The following is a 20026-nucleotide window of genomic DNA, read 5'->3' on the forward strand; positions in this document are numbered from 1 at the left end:
ATATGGTTTAAATTATAAAATAAAATATTTAACTTCAAAATAATGTGATTTAAATTATAAAATAAAATATTCAACTTTAAAATAATATGGTTTAAATTATAAAATAAAATATTGAACTTTAAAATAATGTGATTTAAATTATAAAATAAAATATTCAACTTTAAAATAATATGGTTTAAATTATAAAATAAAATATTCAACTTTAAAATAATGTGATTTAAATTATAAAATAAAATATTTAACTTTAAAATAATATGGTTTAAATTATAAAATAAAATATTCAACTTTAAAATAATATGGTTTAAATTATAGAATAAAATATTCAACTTTAAAATAATATGGTTTAAATTATAAAATAAAATATTCAACTTCAAAATAATATGGTTTAAATTATAAAATAAAATATTCAACTTTAAAATAATATGGTTTAAATTATAGAATAAAATATTCAACTTTAAAATAATATGGTTTAAATTATAAAATAAAATATTCAACTTTAAAATAATATGGTTTAAATTATAAAATAAAATATTCAACTTCAAAATAATATGGTTTAAATTATAGAATAAAATATTCAACTTTAAAATAATATGGTTTAAATTATAAAATAAAATATTCAACTTTAAAATAATATGGTTTAAATTATAAAATAAAATATTCAACTTCAAAATAATATGGTTTAAATTATAAAATAAAATATTTAACTTCAAAATAATATGGTTTAAATTATAAAATAAAATATTCAACTTCAAAATAATATGGTTTAAATTATAAAATAAAATATTCAACTTTAAAATAATATGGTTTAAATTATAAAATAAAATATTCAACTTCAAAATAATATGGTTTAAATTATAAAATAAAATATTCAACTTAAAAATAATATGGTTTAAATTATAAAATAAAATATTCAACTTCAAAATAATATGGTTTAAATTATAAAATAAAATATTTAACTTTAAAATAATATGGTTTAAATTATAAAATAAAATATTCAACTTCAAAATAATATGGTTTAAATTATAAAATAAAATATTGAACTTTAAAATAATATGATTTAAATTATAAAATAAAAAATTAAGCTTCAAAATAATATGGTTTAAATTATAAAATAAAATATTGAACTTTAAAATAATGTGATTTAAATTATAGAATAAAATATTCAACTTCAAAATAATATGGTTTAAATTATAAAATATTGAACTTTAAAATGATGTGATTTAAATTATAAAATAAAATATTCAACTTCAAAATAATATGGTTTAAATTATAAAATAAAATATTCAACTTCAAAATAATATGGTTTAAATTATAAAATATTGAACTTTAAAATGATGTGATTTAAATTATAAAATAAAATATTCAACTTCAAAATAATATGGTTTAAATTATAAAATAAAATATTGAACTTTAAAATAATGTGATTTAAATTATAAAATAAAATATTCAACTTCAAAATAATGTGGTTTAAATTATAAAATAAAATATTGAACTTCAAAATAATGTGGTTTAAATTATAAAATAAAATATTCAAATTGAAAATGTAATTTTTAAAAAGGAACTATTTTTTTTTAAGTTAAAAATTAAATTTCTACTTAGCAAGTTTCTTAACGACAGGCATTCTCCAAAATGGAAAACCGTATTATGTGGACAAAATTACCTCCCTTGATTGTCGCTCTTATTTTATTATTTTAGTTCTGTGTCGCTAACGACTTAACTCGTTTAAAAGAAACTGGTTAGAAAAGAATATTTTTTGATTTTACATATCGAAAATTAATTTCTTTCTTTAAATCAAATACATCATTGGAAAGAAGAAAGAACTGGACAGGAAACAAAAAAAGGACTGAACAAAAAAGTAAGTAATTTTATGATTTTTACGATATTATTTGTAATTTAAAAAGATTCGGGTTTGTATTACTACACATAGATTCGAAAACGTTGTAAAAAAAAAAAAAAAAAAAAAAAAAACAAGTATATAACAAATAAATGTTATCCAAGGTAAAATAAGTTACTTTCCTACCTAACTGAATATGTTTTTAGTGTTTTTTTTTTAATTGAATATAACATGTTTATTCAGCTCGAAAAACATACAATGTTTACCGATGTATTGGAAAGTTAAAAATGGCGCCTCACTCTCTCTTTAACACGATAAGTTTGGGAAAATTAGTAAAAAATTAAAAAAAGAACACACAAAATACTGTTAAAAACCCACCGAATATATGTCAGCCTATGTTGGTAACATATATTGAGCGAGTTTCTAACAGTATTTTGTATTTTTTTTATTTTTAACTAATTTTCCCAAACTTACCGTGTTTAGCAGAGAGTTCGGCGCCATTTAAAATTTTCGGTGCTAATGCAGAGAGTGATCCCCGCTATTTTTAAATCGTATTTCCACGTTTAATTAAAGTTTTATGATATATATTTTTTTTATTCAGTTGTAAGGTTAAGGTACAGAATAGGTACAAAACACCCTCCCCTCCTCATGTTAAGAATGGCTTTTTAAATAATAAAATTATTATTTCAGCACGGATCACTTTCTGCATGAGTACCAAATTTTCCAATACATCGGTAAACATAGGATGCTTTTCGAGCTGAATAATAATAAAAAAAAACACTGAAAACATATCCAGTTAGATAGAAAAGTAACTTATTTTGCCTTTGATAACATTTATTTGTTATATATCTGTTTTTTGACAACTTTTTCGAATCTATGTGTACAGTTATACAAACCCCAATCACAGATTTATTTAAAAAAAAAAAAAAAAACCCGCATTATTTGATATTTGAATATTTTATTTTATAATCTAAAAATAACCTTCTATTACATAAAACTATACTTTGTGGAAAAAACTATAAATTACTGGTTGCTCAGGAGAGAGGGGAGTAGGTGCACTTACCTTGTTACTAACCAAAAGAGTTGTTGTTTCCTAGAAGCGTTATAAAGCTTTACTTTGGTCATGTGATGGTGATCACATGACCTTTTCAGACCTATTAAGGGTGGTAATCAAACTCCTTGTTTTTTTGTTAACAACGGGGGGGGGGAGTCTTTTGTTACTAACATTGTAAATATTTCATTTGTATTTTGTATATAAAATTTTTATCTTCCCAAACCCCCCCCTTTCTTATGGGTTTTAATTAGGTTATCATGGTATGATGTTCTTATGGTGATTGATGAAGGATGTATACGCTGATAGATGTATAGTATGAATGTGGTATTATGGTGTAAGTAGAGTGAAAGTAGGAACTAGTTAGGTTAGATTAGTTAGCACTAGTCAGAGAAGACCGTCCTTTCCCCTCCCCCATCTTCGGCCTTGTGCCAAATTTTTCTGATTTTTTACTTGTAAATTTTCTGAAAATAAATACCTTGTTACAATTTCAGTTGTATTTACAAATTTGCTGCTGATGGTTACAATTTCAGTTGTATTTACAAATTTGCTGCTGATGGTTACAATTTCAGTTGTATTTACAAATTTGCTGCTGATGGTTACAATTTCAGTTGTATTTACAAATTTGCTGCTGATGGTTACAATTTCAGTTGTATTTACAAATTTGCTGCTGATGGTTACAATTTCAGTTGTATTTACAAATTTGCTGCTGATGGTTACAATTTCAGTTGTATTTACAAATTTGCTGCTGATGGTTACAATTTCAGTTGTATTTACAAATTTGCTGCTGATGGTTACAATTTCAGTGGTGTTTACTTTTGCTGATGATGCTGATGATTACATTGATTTACTTATTTTGTTAATTGACTGTCACGTCGCGGAAGGGCAATTCTTTCGCAACTCTAAAGGTGAGTGTATCTTGCTTCCTTCTCGACTAAGCAGTCTTATTACTTCTAGGAAATTAATTTTTCCACAACTTAAATGGAGTTCAGACATTTTTTTTTTTTTTTTACGGAGTTCAAATTAAAAACGTATTTGAACAAATTCTAGATTAGAGATAAACAAAATCGTCGATATTCTTTTGCTATGGCTGTGCTGCTAATAAGGCACGCATTTTTTTGTTCGAATGTATGGTGGACCAGTAGTGCAATAAATCCAGACTTTTCAAAAATCCGGTTTTGAACCTTTATTTTTGAAATATGTTAATTTTTATTTTCAGTGAAATTTTTTTTTTAATTTTTTTTTTTATTCAATTTTCACCCCAAACAAGGCACAGTGCCACTTTGAAGCAGGGGGCTACTATCAGGGACTTAATTAGCGGGGTCATTATGAAGGGAGATGAGTAGAAAAATGTTTGTTGACATTACACTTGAACTTCTGCATATCGTTGCAGTTGGGAAAGCAGAATCCCGGAAGGGAGTTCCAAAGACCCGCAGTTCTGGGGAAGAAACTATTGGAGTAAAAGGCTTTCTTGCACCTAGGGATCTCTACTGTAAAGGGATGAGACTTAGTAGCTTGTCGGGTTTTGTTACGTCGGGGAGGTACAAGTGTTTGCAGTTCGTCAGAGCATTCACCATTGAAGTATTTGTAGAACAGGCAGAGGGATGCAACATCTCGTCGATGGGACAGAGGCTGAAGCCTAGATGACAGTTCAGGACCTATCAGGTTGGCGACTCTCTTTTGAACCCTGTCCAGGAGTGAGAGACAAGAAGCAGATGCACCAGCCCAGATGTGACAACAGTACTCCATACATGGGCGAATGGTGGCCTTATAGAGGTATAGGATACTGTCAGGCGTAAGTAGTTTTCTAGCACGGTAGAGGGAGCCAAATCTTTCAAGTCTAAAAGTAAAACACATTTCTTTCACCAATTTAAGACTTTTTTTTTAATTAGTTCATTTTTTCTTTAAATGCAAATGTGTAACCATTACCAATATATTTCATTCACTTCTATGACATTTTCTCTGTAAAAAAATATATCTTAAAAAATATCTAAATAAACATGTTAGTTGAAAAAAAAAAATACAACATACGCAGAGAAAAAAACAAATGTTAGCAGCAGTATAGGCATGTGAAGGGTTTCACCAGAATATGTTCAAAGATCACTGTGTAGTATCTGTTCTGATGCTACACTTTAACTTTTTCTTTCCTTGATCAGTGGAGAAGAAATCCTTCATGACTGAGATAATTTTTGTTTTTGTTCCTATACAGAGTGCCTTTTTGGGGGGGAGCTAGATTTCCCCACCTGTGGGAAGGCAAGTAAATATGAACAGCTAACAGTGCTGACCGATCATATGTCATTGGAAATAATGGAAAAACTAATTGGGGAAATATCCAAAACGACTGCAAAATATGTTGATGTGGTTTCAAGTTTGCAATATTATAGTTCTGTACCATTCTAATCAGATGTGCCTTGCAGATACACCCATGGAGTGAATAGTGTGAGAAATTCCACATGCAGCAGCCATCTTTTCTTGTTGTCTGCCCATGCATCAGTGGTCGGCTGTTATTGGTTTAATTTTGAATGAGTCAAGTAAATTACTTGGCGCCCTTTTTTGTATCATGCTTTTATTTTTCAATCTAACAGAAACTCGGCATCAGGATAGCCTCAACTCAGTGGTTCTCTTTCTAGGGAGCCAATACAATTCCTTCATGGACACCAAACAGTTGGTGAATAAAGGCCACATCTCTACAAGTAGAAACAACTTATATTGCTGTATTTATCCTAATTGAGGATGACATTCAAGAACTGTTCTGCATGTTTATTTACCAAATATTGGATCTTATCTCATTTCATCTTAAGTCCCAAGGGGCTTACATATACCTGATTATAGGCGCCATCATTCCCACCGAATTTACCATGAAACATTCATGGATCTTTCCAAAGGATCAACGAATTGACATTCCAACAATAGGAATTCGAACTGAATACTCCATGCATATGGAAGCAAATCGGGCCACCGTTTTGCAAAAGGACTATACCAGAACCAAAGAACTTTCATTGCTGTTACTTGTGAATAAATTTTGAGTTTGAAAAGGTATGGCTTTTGTTTGTGGAACTTATTTGCTTCTGTAGGGAGGAAATTGAGTGTGAGAGAAAGAAATTTCTTACATTCGTTAATACATAGATGATGATGATGTCAGAGAAACTGATTATATTCCTCTGACCCAGGGAAGGTTGCTTGAATGGCACTGATTCACAAGGACACAGCTGTTGCAGCAATTGTGTAAGGATGGTCAGAAGAGAAAATACATCTTGACCCAGACATAATACCATATTTTAGCATGCAGAATGACATGTAAATTTGCAACCACATTAACATATTTTGCAGTCGCTTTGAATATCCCCACCCCACATCCTTTTTCAATAGCGAAAAATATTTCCAGGTTATTTTTTCTGTCTTTGAAGTATTGGTTTTAAATATTATAAATAAGAATATCCCAAGACGTTTTTTTTTTTACAAATATATTTACTTACTTTTATAAATGTATTGCATATAAATTTCTTTTCAAATAATTTATATTAAATAAATGTGTGTATTAGATATTTAAAAAAAATATATTTTATTCATTTCCATGACAATGTCTCTGTAAATAAATATATTTGTAAAGATATCTGAATAAACATATTCATTTGAAAAGGCATGTGAATGGTTTCACCAGAATACGTTTGGTAACCAGGTCACAGTGCTGTCTTATTATGTGCCATTGGAAGTAATAATGAAAAATTAATTGAACACTATTAAGAGGATACATCCATGGAATGAATAATTGATATGTAGATGATGATGATGATGATGATTTCAGAGAAACTGATTATATTCCTCTGACATGGGGAAGGATGCTTGAATGGCACTGATCCACAAGGATGCAGCTATTGCAGCAGGTAATTGTGGAAGTATGGTCGGAAAAAAAATACATCTTAAATCAGACATAATACCATAATGCCTAATACATAATACCATAATACATAACACCATATTACCATAATACATAATACCATAATATAAAATACCATAATACCTAATAAATAATACCATAATACATAATACCAAAATACGATGATATCAGAAGAGATAGTACATCTTGACCCAGAGGTGAGACCATATTTTAGCATGCAGAATGAAATGAGTGTACAAGATATGTTCATTTTCAAAGGAAATCAAGTAGTGGTGTTGAAAAAAAGATTACATCTCACACATTTAGGAGTTGGAGAAGGCTTTGTTTTACTTTGGCATCCCGGTTGTTCTGCGAGACTGTAAACATGGTGGTGTATGCGAAAAATTCGTCCCCGACAATGTTTGAAGTCAAACATCAATGTTAGTTTTATTTTTAATAAAAAACGAGATTTTTTTTTTTTAATTACATTGCAAACTTTATTTGAACTTTTTAACAAACTTTTACATAAAAAATAGACTTTAGACACCTTTTGTAATATAAAATTTTTAAATTTAACCAAAATATATGATGAAAAAACATCCCCAGTTTTTTCAAAAAGATTTTTCCAATTGTATTTTTTTTTTTTTTGTGGAAATGAAATTTTTTCAATCAGCTTTTTTGGAAATGAGATTTAATTATAAAAAAAGATTTGTCACTTTGCCACTCATGTATTGGGTACGTTTTTTTTTATAAAGCTTGATTAAAATACATGAAAAATGTAAAACAAACACTTTTTGTTTAATAAATTCAAAAACTTTATATTAAAAAAGGTATATAAAGTCTATTTTTTAAGTATGTAAAAGTTTATTAAAAAGTTCAAATAAAGTTTGTAAGTGAAAACACCTCGTTTTTTAATTTTTATCCAAATTTATTTTTAATAGAAAAGGTGTTTTTTAATTAATTTTTTAGTAAAATCAATTTTTAATAAAAAACAAGGTGTTTTTTAATTAATTTTTTATTAAAATTTATTTTTCATAGAAAACAAGTTTTTTTTAATTAATTTTTTTATTAAAATTTATTTTTAATAAAAAGCGGTGTTTTTTAATTATTTTTTTATTAAAATTTATTTTTAATAGACAACAAGGTGTTTTTAAATTAATTTTTTTATATAAAATTCTTTTTAATAAAAACGAGGTGTTTTTTAATTAATCGTTTTTATTAAACTTTATTTTTAATAGAACACAAAGTGTTTTTTAATTATTTTTTATCAAATCTATTTTTAATAAAAAACGAGGTGTTTTTTAATTAATTTTTTTTATTAGACATTATTTTTAATAAAAAACAAGGTGTTTTTTTAATTAAATTTTTTTAAAAATTACATTGACATTTGACTTAAAACATTGCCGGGGACAAATTTTTCCCATTCCCCGCAATGTTCACAGTCTCGCAGAGCAACGGGGATGCTAAAGTAAAACAAAGCCGTCAAAGGATGTTGCAGAAAAGTAAAAGAATGTTTATACTTACCAAATCTGAGCAGTCACAGTCACAGATTTTATTTTCTAAATGTTTGACATGTAGCCAATCCTACAATGTGTCATGAGATTACTGAGAGCCTGGGAAAAAGTAGATCTCTTCACGTTTGGAAGAGAGGAACTCTCTACACAGTTTATTACATCTACAACTTCTTGAAAAATAATCATCTTCTAACTACACAAGAAACAACGGAGATCATTTAACATCATGTTTCAGGTCATGAAATATCAGATCAGTTTATTATTGATAATGGACCCAAGTTTGGTCGCCAAGAATTTTCCACTTTTGCAGGAAAATGGTGTTTTACACAAACACCTTTCAGTCTTTAAAATCACAAGAGAAATGGAAACGATAGCTTTCTGTGTAACCACTATATCTTGATAGAACCAGGTAACTCACGAAGCTCAACATCAAAGCTGTCATGTTGAAGGTAATCTGCGATGTCCAACAAGAACGTCTTCATTTAATATAAATCACATATCTCTGTAGTCTCACTCTGTGTAGATTGCAGTGCATTGAGCAGTTTAATTGGACCTGTAGAGTTGAATGTAATAATCAAAGAGGAAATCGCCCCCGTGTGTGTGTGTGTGTGTGTGTCATGCAGTCATGCAGCTTACCTTCGGATGAGATCTGAGAGAAAGAGAAATTAAAGATGGCAGCCATGGATTTATAAGGTGTAGTCTCGTGGAATCTCACAAGATCTCATCTTCCACTGCACATGTATGCAAATGGAATGGGGTCAGTTTTCTGATAAAATGTCTGTTGGCAGAGGTAGTGGGGAGAGCCGTGCTGGAAGTTGAGAGAAAAAGTTGTCAGTGACGAATTCTTGCTGGACTTTTGCTTTTTGTATTTGGTTTATTTTGTTTTGTTGTTTACCAGCCCATTTAACATCAAGCTATTTCGGCATAATGGGAGACAAATCCGACCTTAAATTAATACCGGAATTCGACGGCTCGACCCCAGTACTTGATTGGGTGGAGAAGGTGGAACTACATTGCCTGTTATCTAGTGTGAAGAACATTGAACATGCTGTTCCTTTACGTCTGTCCAGCGGGGCTTTTGCAGTATATCAACAGCTTGGTCCTGAGGAAAAACAGGATTATGAAAGGATCAAGGCAGCATTATACAAGGCGTTCGCTATCGACCCCGCCTCTGCTTGGGAGCAATTTGAGGCAAGAACCTTGCATCCCAGTGAAACTCGACATTTATTTGGCCGAGCTGACGAAATTGACGGTGTTGTTTGGTGGGCTGCCTGAGCGGGCCTTGGCATGCAAATTTTTGGCAGGGCTCTCAACCAGAGCGAAGCAACTCCTGTGGACTAGCTCAAGCATATCTTCATTGTCCCTTAACGAGCTGGTAGAACGGGCAAGGACCGTGATGAAGAATACTTGAGATCAGAGAACCGGTGGTCGCTGCTGCACAGCGTGCATTAAATGAGGATAGACCGTCCCAAGGGCCCATCCTGCGTGGTGAAGTCATGTGTTATAGGTGAAATGACCAGGGTCATATTGCAAGGAACTGCCGGTGGCGACTGACAGCTATTCGCTGCTACCGATGTAATAAGATTGGTCATATGGCCCGGGATTGTTCAGGAAACAGGGTCAGGGACAAGGTGCCAGCGTCGACTTCTTCCCCAAAACAGAAATTAGATGAGGCACTTCCGACCATTCAGGTCTATGTCAATGAGACATTGTGCTCAGCACTCTTCGACTCTGGGTGCTCTTGCACCGTAGTGAGTGCGGGCCTCTGCCGCACTTGGAAGAAGAAGATTACTAGATTAACCACCCTCAGTGGAGCGATGTGGACATGTTGCGAGGTGGGCACTGTGAACATTCGCACTAAAACTGGAAATTCAGCTATCATCGATGCGCTGGTAGTACTCAAGAAACCACTCAGCTTTGACCTGCTCCTAGGCTATGATGCCATCAGAGCCTTGGTGGTGCTTACATAACGCAGACGGGGGGGCGATACACTTTCAGGAGAAGGTTCCAGTGTATGCTGCTTTGAAGATTGATCAGCCAGACTTTATTGTCGAGTTTGACCAGCAGCAGAAGGCTTGGACAGCCGCATGGAAGTGGTCAGAAAACGAGGAACCAGCCAAACTGCAAAATGAGGTAACAGAGTACCATGTGCCTAACCAAATGAGGCCTGCATATGAAGAGGAACTTCGTGATTGAATCAAGGATGGCTGGTTGATTCTCTACCACTATGAGAAACTTGGACCTCCCAAAGGCCTGATTCCGCTGATGGCGGTTGCTCAGCACAACAAAGCAAATGATGGACTATCATGAACTGAACGCACATGTTGATGCATTCATGGCAGATGCTGATATTTGTGCCAGCAAGTTATGAGAGAGTCGCCAGCAGGGTTCCAATGTGTCCCTGCTGGATCTAAGAAAAGCATACCTGCAGGTCCGAATCAGTGAAACAATATGACCATTTCAGACAGTAGTGTTTGCTGGCAGGAGGTACTGCCTTGCCAGACTAGGCTTTGGGCTGAACGTGACACCCCAAATAATGAAGACCATTATTAACACTGTGTTGTCACAGGAAGAGACAATAAAAGATGGGACATCGACGTACCTTGATGACATATATGTTAATGAAGACATTGTGTCATCGTCACGTGTGAGGGCCAAACTGGCTGAGTGTGGTTTGACGTGCAAGGATCCAGAATGTTAATGAATGGCGTTTGTGTCTTGGGCCTGAACGTTCGACAGGAGCGAGGAACTTTGAAATGGAGGTGCAGAACTGCAATTCCTGAAGTGGCCGATGTCTTCACAAGGCGAGCAGTATTCTCCCTATGTGGAAAACTTGTGGGGCACCTACCAGTGTGTGGATGGACTTGCGTGGCAACAGGCATCATAAAAAGGAGGGCAAGCGCAGTCACCAAAGGCTGGGATGATGAAACAGCCACGATCTGTTGGTTTGCATGGTGAAGGAGACCATCACAAGGGTAAAGCAGGATGACCCGGCCAAAGGAGACTGGTGCGTGTAGTGAGACAAAATGAATGGGTGGGTGGCAATTGGTGTGCTGTTGGAAAAGAATGGTGCTGTGATTGAGGACGCTTGCTGGTTACGACCGGTGAGTGATACTGCTCATATCAAACTGGCAGAGCTCCATGCGGTGATAAAAGGTATCAACCTGGCACTCCAGTGGAAAGTCAGGAAATTACGCATACACATAGATTCACTATGTGTGTACCACTGGATATCAGACACTGACAGGCAAGACTAGAGTGTGCACTAAGGCAGCCAGCGAGATGCTGATCAGATGGAGGTTGGAGACCATAAAAAAGCTGGTAACAGAGTACACCCTGTCTGTGGATGCGGTACTGGTCACTTCAAATACAACCTTGCTGATAGGCTCACTCGGGTGCCACAGAGATGATATGACACCATGAAGAAAGCCGAGCCAGTACCATTATTGCCGCCTCTATTCAGGTGGCAGATGAAATCAGGAAGATACACCACCTTAGTGGACACTCCGGAGTGAGACGGACATGTTATTTTGTACAGTTGTCCAATCCATCGGTGTCCAAAAGTGCAGTGAAAGTGGTAATCAGAGAATGCCAAACATGTCAGTCAATCGACCCCGCCCCGGCCAGATGGCAGAAAGGTCAGCTGGGAGTAAGCACGACTTGGAGCCAACTGGGTATGGACATAACCCACTATGGCAGCCAGCACTTCCTCACCCTGATCGATTGTGGATCGACAAGGTTTGCAATCTGGCGCCTGTTAATAAGACAGAATTCCTCCAGTGTAATCCGTGAATTGGAGTCCATATTTTATGAAAGGGGGCCGCCTGAAGAGATCCTCACAGACAATGAAACGGCCTTCTGCAGTGAGGAGTTTAGACGTTTCGTAGATGAGTGGGGGGTCCAGCTCAGACACATGTGCATATGTACCAAGTGCCATCGAAGCGTAAAGAGGATCGCAGCAAGAAAACAATGCATGATCACAGAGGCGGTCTATAGATATAATGCAACTCCAAAGGATGGCATGACTGCTGCAAGTGCACCCACCAATGTGATCCATTGCTATTGAGTGCGCATCAAGGACATTGACGCCCGTCTGCCAAATCGGCAGGAAACCCAAGGGGAATATAAGTTAGGAGACACTGTTTGGGTGAAGCCTCCCAATAATCGATGCACCAGCAGCTTTCAAAGAGGGCGAATCACTGGCATCATCAGTGAGCAAGCTGTGATAGTCAATGGTACTCCATGCCATGTGAAGGATATCTGGCCTGCCTTGAATACGAACCAGTTGGCGAGTAGCAATGATGGTGAATAATCCAACGATGACCTGTGTATCTGTCCTATTCCCCGCAATGGTACAAATGTGAACTCCAACACTGATGGCGATAGTTCCAGCACCCCTTCTGAGAGCTCCGACGAATATGAAGAAGTCCAGCTTGATGGTATGACTGTACGCTCTAATGCTGATGCTAATGGTTCCGACACATCTTCTGAGAGCTCCAATGAAGATGAAGTAGTCCAGCCAATCCTCCTTTGTAGGAGTGCCCGCAACAAACGACTGCATCCACAATGCCAAATGTGTGGTCTGAAGACCAGAGGGGAGTGTAGAGTTGAATGTAATAATCAAAGAGGAAAGTGCCCCCGTGTGTGCGTGTATTGTGCGGTCATACAACTTACCTTCAGATGGGATCTTAGAGAAAGAGAAATTAAAAATGGCAGCCATGGATTTATAAAATGTAGTCTCATGGAATCTCACGAGATCTCATCTTCCACTGCACATGTATGCAAATGGAATAGGGGTCAGTTTTCTGATAAAATGCCTGTTGGCAGAGGCAGGGGGAGAACACGTGCTGGAAGTTGAGAGAAAAAGTTGACAGTGACGAATTCTAGCTGAACTTTTGCTTTTTGTATTTATTTTGTTTTGCTGTTTACCAGCCCATTTAACAGCAGGACCCCTAAAATATTTATCAGCCGTGACGCTTTTCCTCTCCATTAACTGAAACGAAAAAAATGTAGCGCAGCATCAAAACAGATACTACACTTTGATCTTGGCCTGAAGTCGAAGAAACAACGGTGATCACAAAATTTAAACATCATTTTTAGGTCATGAAATACCAGATCAATTAATTATTGATAATAGACCCAAGTTTAATCGTCAGGTATTTTCCACCTTTGTAAGAAAGTGGTATTTTATGCAAACATCTGTCAGTCCTTACAATCGCAAGGCAAATGAAAAAGTGGAATCTGTGGTAAAGATTGCAAAGAACCTCTTCCGGAAAGCAAAATATAGTAAGGCTGATCCATACCTGCTGGATTACAGGAATGTGCCAGTTAAACATCTCTTATCAACAGCAAAGAAACTGATATCTAGAAGAACAAAAAGACAACTTTCTGAATGAGTGACGATTTGTTTTTATGATCATAGTATCTTAGTTTTTATGATCATAGTATCTTAGTTTTTATGATCATAGTATCTTAGTTTTTATGATCATAGTATCTTAGTTTTTATGATCATAGTATCTTAGTACTTGTGCTTCACTCACTTTTGATTTTCTCAAAAGCCTCTTCATGGATTTGCAACTATGTCCACCAGTATTTGTTAGATTGCAGACTAGAGCCAGCCTGTCAGAGATGTGAGGTAGAAAGTTTGTTAAATTGCAGACTAGAAACAGCCTGTCAGAGATGTGAGGTAGAAAGTTTGTTAAATTGCAGACTAGAGCCAGCCTGTCAGAGATGTGAGGTAGAAAGTTTGTTAGATTGCAGACTAGAGCCAGCCTGTCAGAGATGTGAGGTAGAAAGTTTGTTAGATTGCAGACTAGAGCCAGCCTGTCAGAGATGTGAGGTAGAAAGTTTACCAGATAATTCACAAATCCTTCAAATTATCTTTGACATGATATATCTATTATGATTTTAAGGATTTATACCCTCAGCTTTAGCTCAAGGATGATGTGTTTTTCATGCATTCATTTTTTCAGTGTTCAATCGCATCCCTTATTCGCAACAGTTTTCTGAGTTTTCTATCATGATCAACCATTGCTTCCTCCATGGTTCTATCCTCCCTAACTACTTCTACAGAGTCATGGACTGTGCTATTCTTTTTTATGGAAAATGTAAAAATTAATTTAATTGATAATATATTTTATTTATTAAATTGTTAGGTGAAAGTACAAAATAGTTAATAAAGGCTGTGTTACAATATTATACAAATAATTTTGCAAACGTCTATAAATTGCAGATTCCTTCAAATTATGTTTTTTTTACTTTCGCATTTTACGTGTTCGGTTTCTCAAATTCTTGAGAAAATGAACTCATAACTTCCTAATATGTGTTTTTCATGCATTCATTATTTCAGTGTTCACTCACATCTTATATTCGTAACAGTTTTCTGAGTTTTTCATCAGGCTTAACCATTTTCTCTATGGTTTTATCCTTCCTAACTACCGGAAGATTCTCTGGTTTGTTAACAACTCTCTCCAAGTCAGTCACATTGTAACTATCTGAAATATCTCAGGAAATGAATCTGACCAAGAACCGTTTTGCTGCAGATCAGTCGTTTTTTTTTTTTTGGTTTGACACAAAATTTTGATTTTTTTTATTAATTCTAAACGTTGGAATATTATAGTAAAAACTGAAAAGTACCTTAAAAGGTATGTACATCCTTGTCCAGGTGCTCAGTTAAAATGTCACAGATAAAACTGGCACAGATGAATAAAGGATACAGATAAAAAATGGTGGTTGAGTGTTTGGTCCTCAGTGTGAATGACAGTCAAAATATAATTGTGAATTACGATTTCTAGTGATGGCAGGTGGAATGAGAGCATGCTACTATCACGTTTTAAATAAATGCTTTCAGTCAAAATTTCGTGCAGGTTCTTAATTTCAACAGAAAGATTCTTGAGTTTGACAATATACACCTGAAGAAGCTTGGAGGTTATTTTCATACTTGATTTTTTTTCTGTGTTGAAAACAAAGACAAAAAACAACTTTTTTAACAAAACAAAACCATAATTAATTTTGTTTTTTAAATCAGTATGTTGAAATTAATTTAAAACAAAATTTCTGGTTTAATCTATGAAGAACTTGTAAATGACAAGATGTTCATATATAGGTCGCTTTCTTAAGAAGCTGCTTTCCATGAGTAACGGACAGAGAGAGATTGCATCAGAATGTTAAAAAGAAGTAGACCAGATATCAGGGTCGCTGGGACAAAGTCATGATGGCTGACTAATTTGGGAATCTGAACAGTGCAGGGTAAGCTGTGGAAATCAAGAACATGACTTACCATTGAAGTATCTGCACATCATGTTGAATCAAGCTGCTGGGGTGCAGAAGAAAGAATCAAAATGGCAGCGCCCATAAATTTTATAACTAGTGGTCTTGAAACATAATGCAAAATCTCAATGCTCAACTGCATAGAATTAGGCCATGAGGAGAATGCAGACAGACAGTTGTACGAAACTCCTTTTTTGTGTTAAAAGCTATTTTGGTGTTATGGACAAATTCAACCTGAAGTTGATTTCTAGAATTTATGGTTCCACCACTGGCCTTTCCTTTGTCAGATGATTAGAAAAGGCTAAACGTGTTTCAAGCTGTTGAACATAATGCACTGGTCACCCTACAGAGGCTCACAATGTGCGGATTGCTCAGGTCTTCAGTTGCAGTCATCAAGCACCTGGTGACCATTGGACGAGAAGATTAAAAAACCCTTGTTCTGTCACATATTACTGAAGATTCTGAGCAGGGTACAAGCGCAGAACCCTGTTCGAGTAATATTAGAGTCTGGCTAGATGCAAGTTCTTCATGAGGGAAATGATCATAACATTTCTTCTTACAAATGATCGATGAACGCAAAAAATTTTGTTTGCTTTTGTCCTTCTCTGACTGCTTCCTCGACTCGAATACTTCAAAACTAAGCAAGAAACAAGCAATATATTATGAACTGATTAAATCGTTTATTCTTCAAAACTGATTACTACTTTCTTATGAACGAAATTACTTTTTAATTATAATTTTAATTATATTTCCTACTAATTTACAATTAAATCATGTGTAATTTAAAACCCCAAAATATTTACTACTAATTTACTATGAAATCATACGTAATCTCAAACGCAAAAAATATTTGCTAATCATTTACTATTAATTCACTATTAATCTCAAACCTAAAGAATTTGCTAGTAATTTCCTATTAAATCATGTGTAATCTCAAACCCAAATTATATTTGCTTCTAATTTACTATTAAATCATGTGTAATTTAAAACCCCAAAATATTTACTACTAATTTACTATGAAATCATACGTAATCTCAAACGCAAAAAATATTTGCTAATCATTTACTATTAATTCACTATTAATCTCAAACCTAAAGAATTTGCTAGTAATTTCCTATTAAATCATGTGTAATCTCAAACCCAAATTATATTTGCTTCTAATTTACTATTAAATCATGTGTAATTTAAAACCCCAAAATATTTACTACTAATTTACTATGAAATCATACGTAATCTCAAACGCAAAAAATATTTGCTAATCATTTACTATTAATTCACTATTAATCTCAAACCTAAAGAATTTGCTAGTAATTTCCTATTAAATCATGTGTAATCTCAAACCCAAATTATATTTGCTTCTAATTTACTATTAAATCATGTGTAATTTAAAACCCCAAAATATTTACTACTAATTTACTATTAAATACAATTTTAATTTTGTTTGCGTAATTGATATAGTAGTTGGTGGAAATTTACACTTATAATGTTTTTGTGTGAAATTTGTATAATTTTATTTCTTTTTGTTCACAGGTAAAATTTACAGTTGAGAATAAACTTACATGAAAATTTTTTTATTCTTCTGAACTGAGTTGATCATTTCTTTTCCATTGAAGAATATTCATGAATCAACTTGAAGAAATGTAACACAAAAAAACTGGAGAATATATGTTGATTAACACATAATTATAGAAAATCAACTTGTCATAAAATGTATTGAACTTTAATTTAAAAAGACATTTATGAGATTGAAAACAAATTTTATTCCTGTGAAATTCAAAGTGTAAGATTTTAAGTGAGAAGTTTAAAGAGAGTAACACTACTGAAAATCTTTATCTTTTTTTAATGTTTGCAAATAGCTAACGTTGTGTAAACTATCAACGAAAGAGAAACTTTGTTGTTAAGAATAGTTCAGTAAATATTAACAGGTTTTTCTCATAAAAACTTGGACGACAACAAACGTTGAATCATAAAATGTCAAATATTACTACAAATAAAAGTAAAGTTTATGAAGTGTGTAAAGAAGAATCTTCAAACGATTCTAAAACAACAAAGAACAGTTATTCTTGTAAAGTATGTGGCAAATCATTTTCAAACAATTCTAATGCTAAAGCACACATGAGAATACACACTGGAGAGAAACCTTTTCCTTGTGAAGTGTGTGGCAAAGCATTTACACAAAAAACTAATGCTATCGTACACATGCGGACACACACTGAAGATAAACCTTTTTCTTGTGAAGTGTGTGATAAAGCTTTCGCAACTAAGGGTGAGTTAAAATCACACATGCGAACACACACTAAAGAGAAACCTTTTTCTTGTGAAGTGTGTTGCAAAACATTTGCAAGCAAATCTTACGCTATGATACACATGCGAAGAACACACACTGGAGAGAAACGTTTTTCTTGTGAAATGTGTGATAAAACATTTGCAATCATTACCGATTTAAAATTGCATATGAGAACACATACTGGAGAGAAACCTTTTTCTTGTGAAGTGTGTGGCAAAACCTTTACACAAAAAAATAATGCTATGATACACATGCAGAGAAGACACACTGGAGAGAAACCTTATTCATGTAAAGTATGTGATAAGGCATTTGCAACTAATTTTGAGGTAGAATCACATGTGAGAACACACACTGGCGAGAAACTTTTTTATTGTGAAGTGTGTGGCAAAGCATTTACAAGCAAATCTCATGTTACAATACACATGAGAAGAACACACACGGAAGAGAAACCTTATTCATGTAATGTTTGCGATAAATCATTTGTTACAAATTCTGAGTTAAGAATACATGTGCAAAGAACGCACACCGGAGAAAAACCTTATTCATGTGAGATGTGCGATAAATCATTTGCAACTAACAATGATGTAGAAATACACATGCGAACACACACTGGAGAGAAACCTTTTTCTTGTGAAGTGTGTGGCAAAGCATTTACAACAAAATGTAATGCTATGAAACACATGCGAACACATACTAAAAATCTTTAGCTGTAAAGTGCGTGATAAAGCATTTGCAGCCAATGTTGAGGTAAATCAATCGTGTGAGTAATGGTGATAAACCTTTTTTGTGAAGTTTTTAGCTGAGGATATTCAAAGAGATCTAATGCTATGGCACATATCTGAACCCACACGGAAAAAAAACTTTATTGCTGTTAAATGTATGTATCTATGATCTACAAAGTCTACTTAAAAATTCATGCTAATTCACACATTAGAGAGGACTTGAATGCCTACTAGACAATATCCGCCTAGAGTGCCTGACTTCTTTCTGTACATGTGTTTATCAAAACAATATGACATTAGGATACATTTTTTATATGTAAACTCTGACTAAATATTCAAAATCACACTTTATGCGTGGCCAAAATAATATCTTTTCTATATGGCATCGCTAAACTGTTTTTATGAGGCATAGTGTAGCTCATCAAAGTGATGTTGTTTCAAGTAAGAGCACGAACATGGACAGTCCACTAGACTAGATGAATTCAGTAAGACAAAGAGATTACAATAAATGTACACGATAACATATTAAAATATTCAATTGGGAGAAGACAATTATGTTTCTATCTTCTTTACTAAGTGTATGATAATATAGGAGATTGTTGCTATTCGTGTGAAGTGTGTGGAAAAGCTAATGCATTCAAATATCTATTAATTGAAAATATGCAGCACATATTGGAGAACACATACTGAATAGAACTTGAATACCTACTAGACACTGTCCTCGGGGCCCTAAGGTTTGACTGTACAGCTGTTTGTTAGCACAACTTATAAAGCATAAAGATAATTTTAACCACCTCCACAATAACAGGCATTCCGCCATTTCGCCCCCCCCAAAAAAAAAACAAACAGGGGTGATTTTAACAACCTCGACAATATTTCGCCACACACACACCAAAAAACTAAAAAAAATATCATGAGGAATTTTAATCACCTCTTGTGATTTAGCCACTCGTCTTTTTAGTCTTCTCCAAAAAAAGAAATCAGGAGAATTTTTTTTACTTCCCACCGGGAAAAACCTTGTACATACCCTGAAACTTGTCCAGTCCCTCGCCATTTTTTTAATAAGAAGGACCGTCTTATACATTTTGACTTAAACGACACGTATAACATTATTCAAAATCAAATAACATTTTAACAAAACAAACAAAATTGCTTTTTGACTGTTTCTGTTTTTGACAACACTAAAACAATATAATTCAACCCAATAAAAGCATTTAACAATTATATAGCATGTCTGTTTTTTCTTTCTATCTTTTCTCATTTCTTGTCATAATCGATTAAAAAGTCCCTGTGCAATTTTACATGTAAGAATCTTATGTAATCATTATCATAAAAAATACATAAAATACAACATTTAAGCAGTTTTTGAACGCATAACCAAAACGTTTTTCTTTAAAATAAAGACTAGTCTCTTTTATTTCTCATTTTTTGGAACAACGATATAATATAAAGTTTGTATGCAAATATACTGA

General features: G+C 33.6%; 1 protein-coding gene across 2 annotated transcripts; it reads left to right on the plus strand.

Moving 5' to 3' along the window:
* Window positions 1–1548: 1548 nt before the first annotated feature.
* Window positions 1549–19784, plus strand: LOC145269825 (uncharacterized). Of its 2 annotated transcripts, none has more exons than XM_080125540.1 (2): window positions 1549–1855; window positions 17076–19784. In XM_080125540.1, exon 2 carries the CDS (start codon window positions 17517–17519, stop codon window positions 18537–18539), a length of 1023 nt encoding a protein of 340 aa, XP_079981666.1. In that variant the 5' UTR covers window positions 1549–1855; window positions 17076–17516; the 3' UTR covers window positions 18540–19784. The 2 variants fall into 2 exon arrangements, with proteins under 2 accessions (XP_079981666.1, XP_079981667.1); XM_080125541.1 differs by lacking the exon at window positions 1549–1855 and adding an exon at window positions 3574–3793.
* Window positions 19785–20026: the final 242 nt, after the last annotated feature.

This window comes from Euprymna scolopes, chromosome 45 (genome assembly GCF_053919585.1).
Source record: "Euprymna scolopes isolate OS-2025 chromosome 45, ASM5391958v1, whole genome shotgun sequence".
Taxonomy (NCBI): Eukaryota; Metazoa; Mollusca; class Cephalopoda; order Sepiida; family Sepiolidae; genus Euprymna; species Euprymna scolopes.

Coding starts and splice junctions, on each gene's coding strand:
- LOC145269825 (XM_080125540.1), top strand. CDS start 17,517: ATGTCAAATATTACTACAAATAAAAGTAAAGTTTATGAAGTGTGTAAA.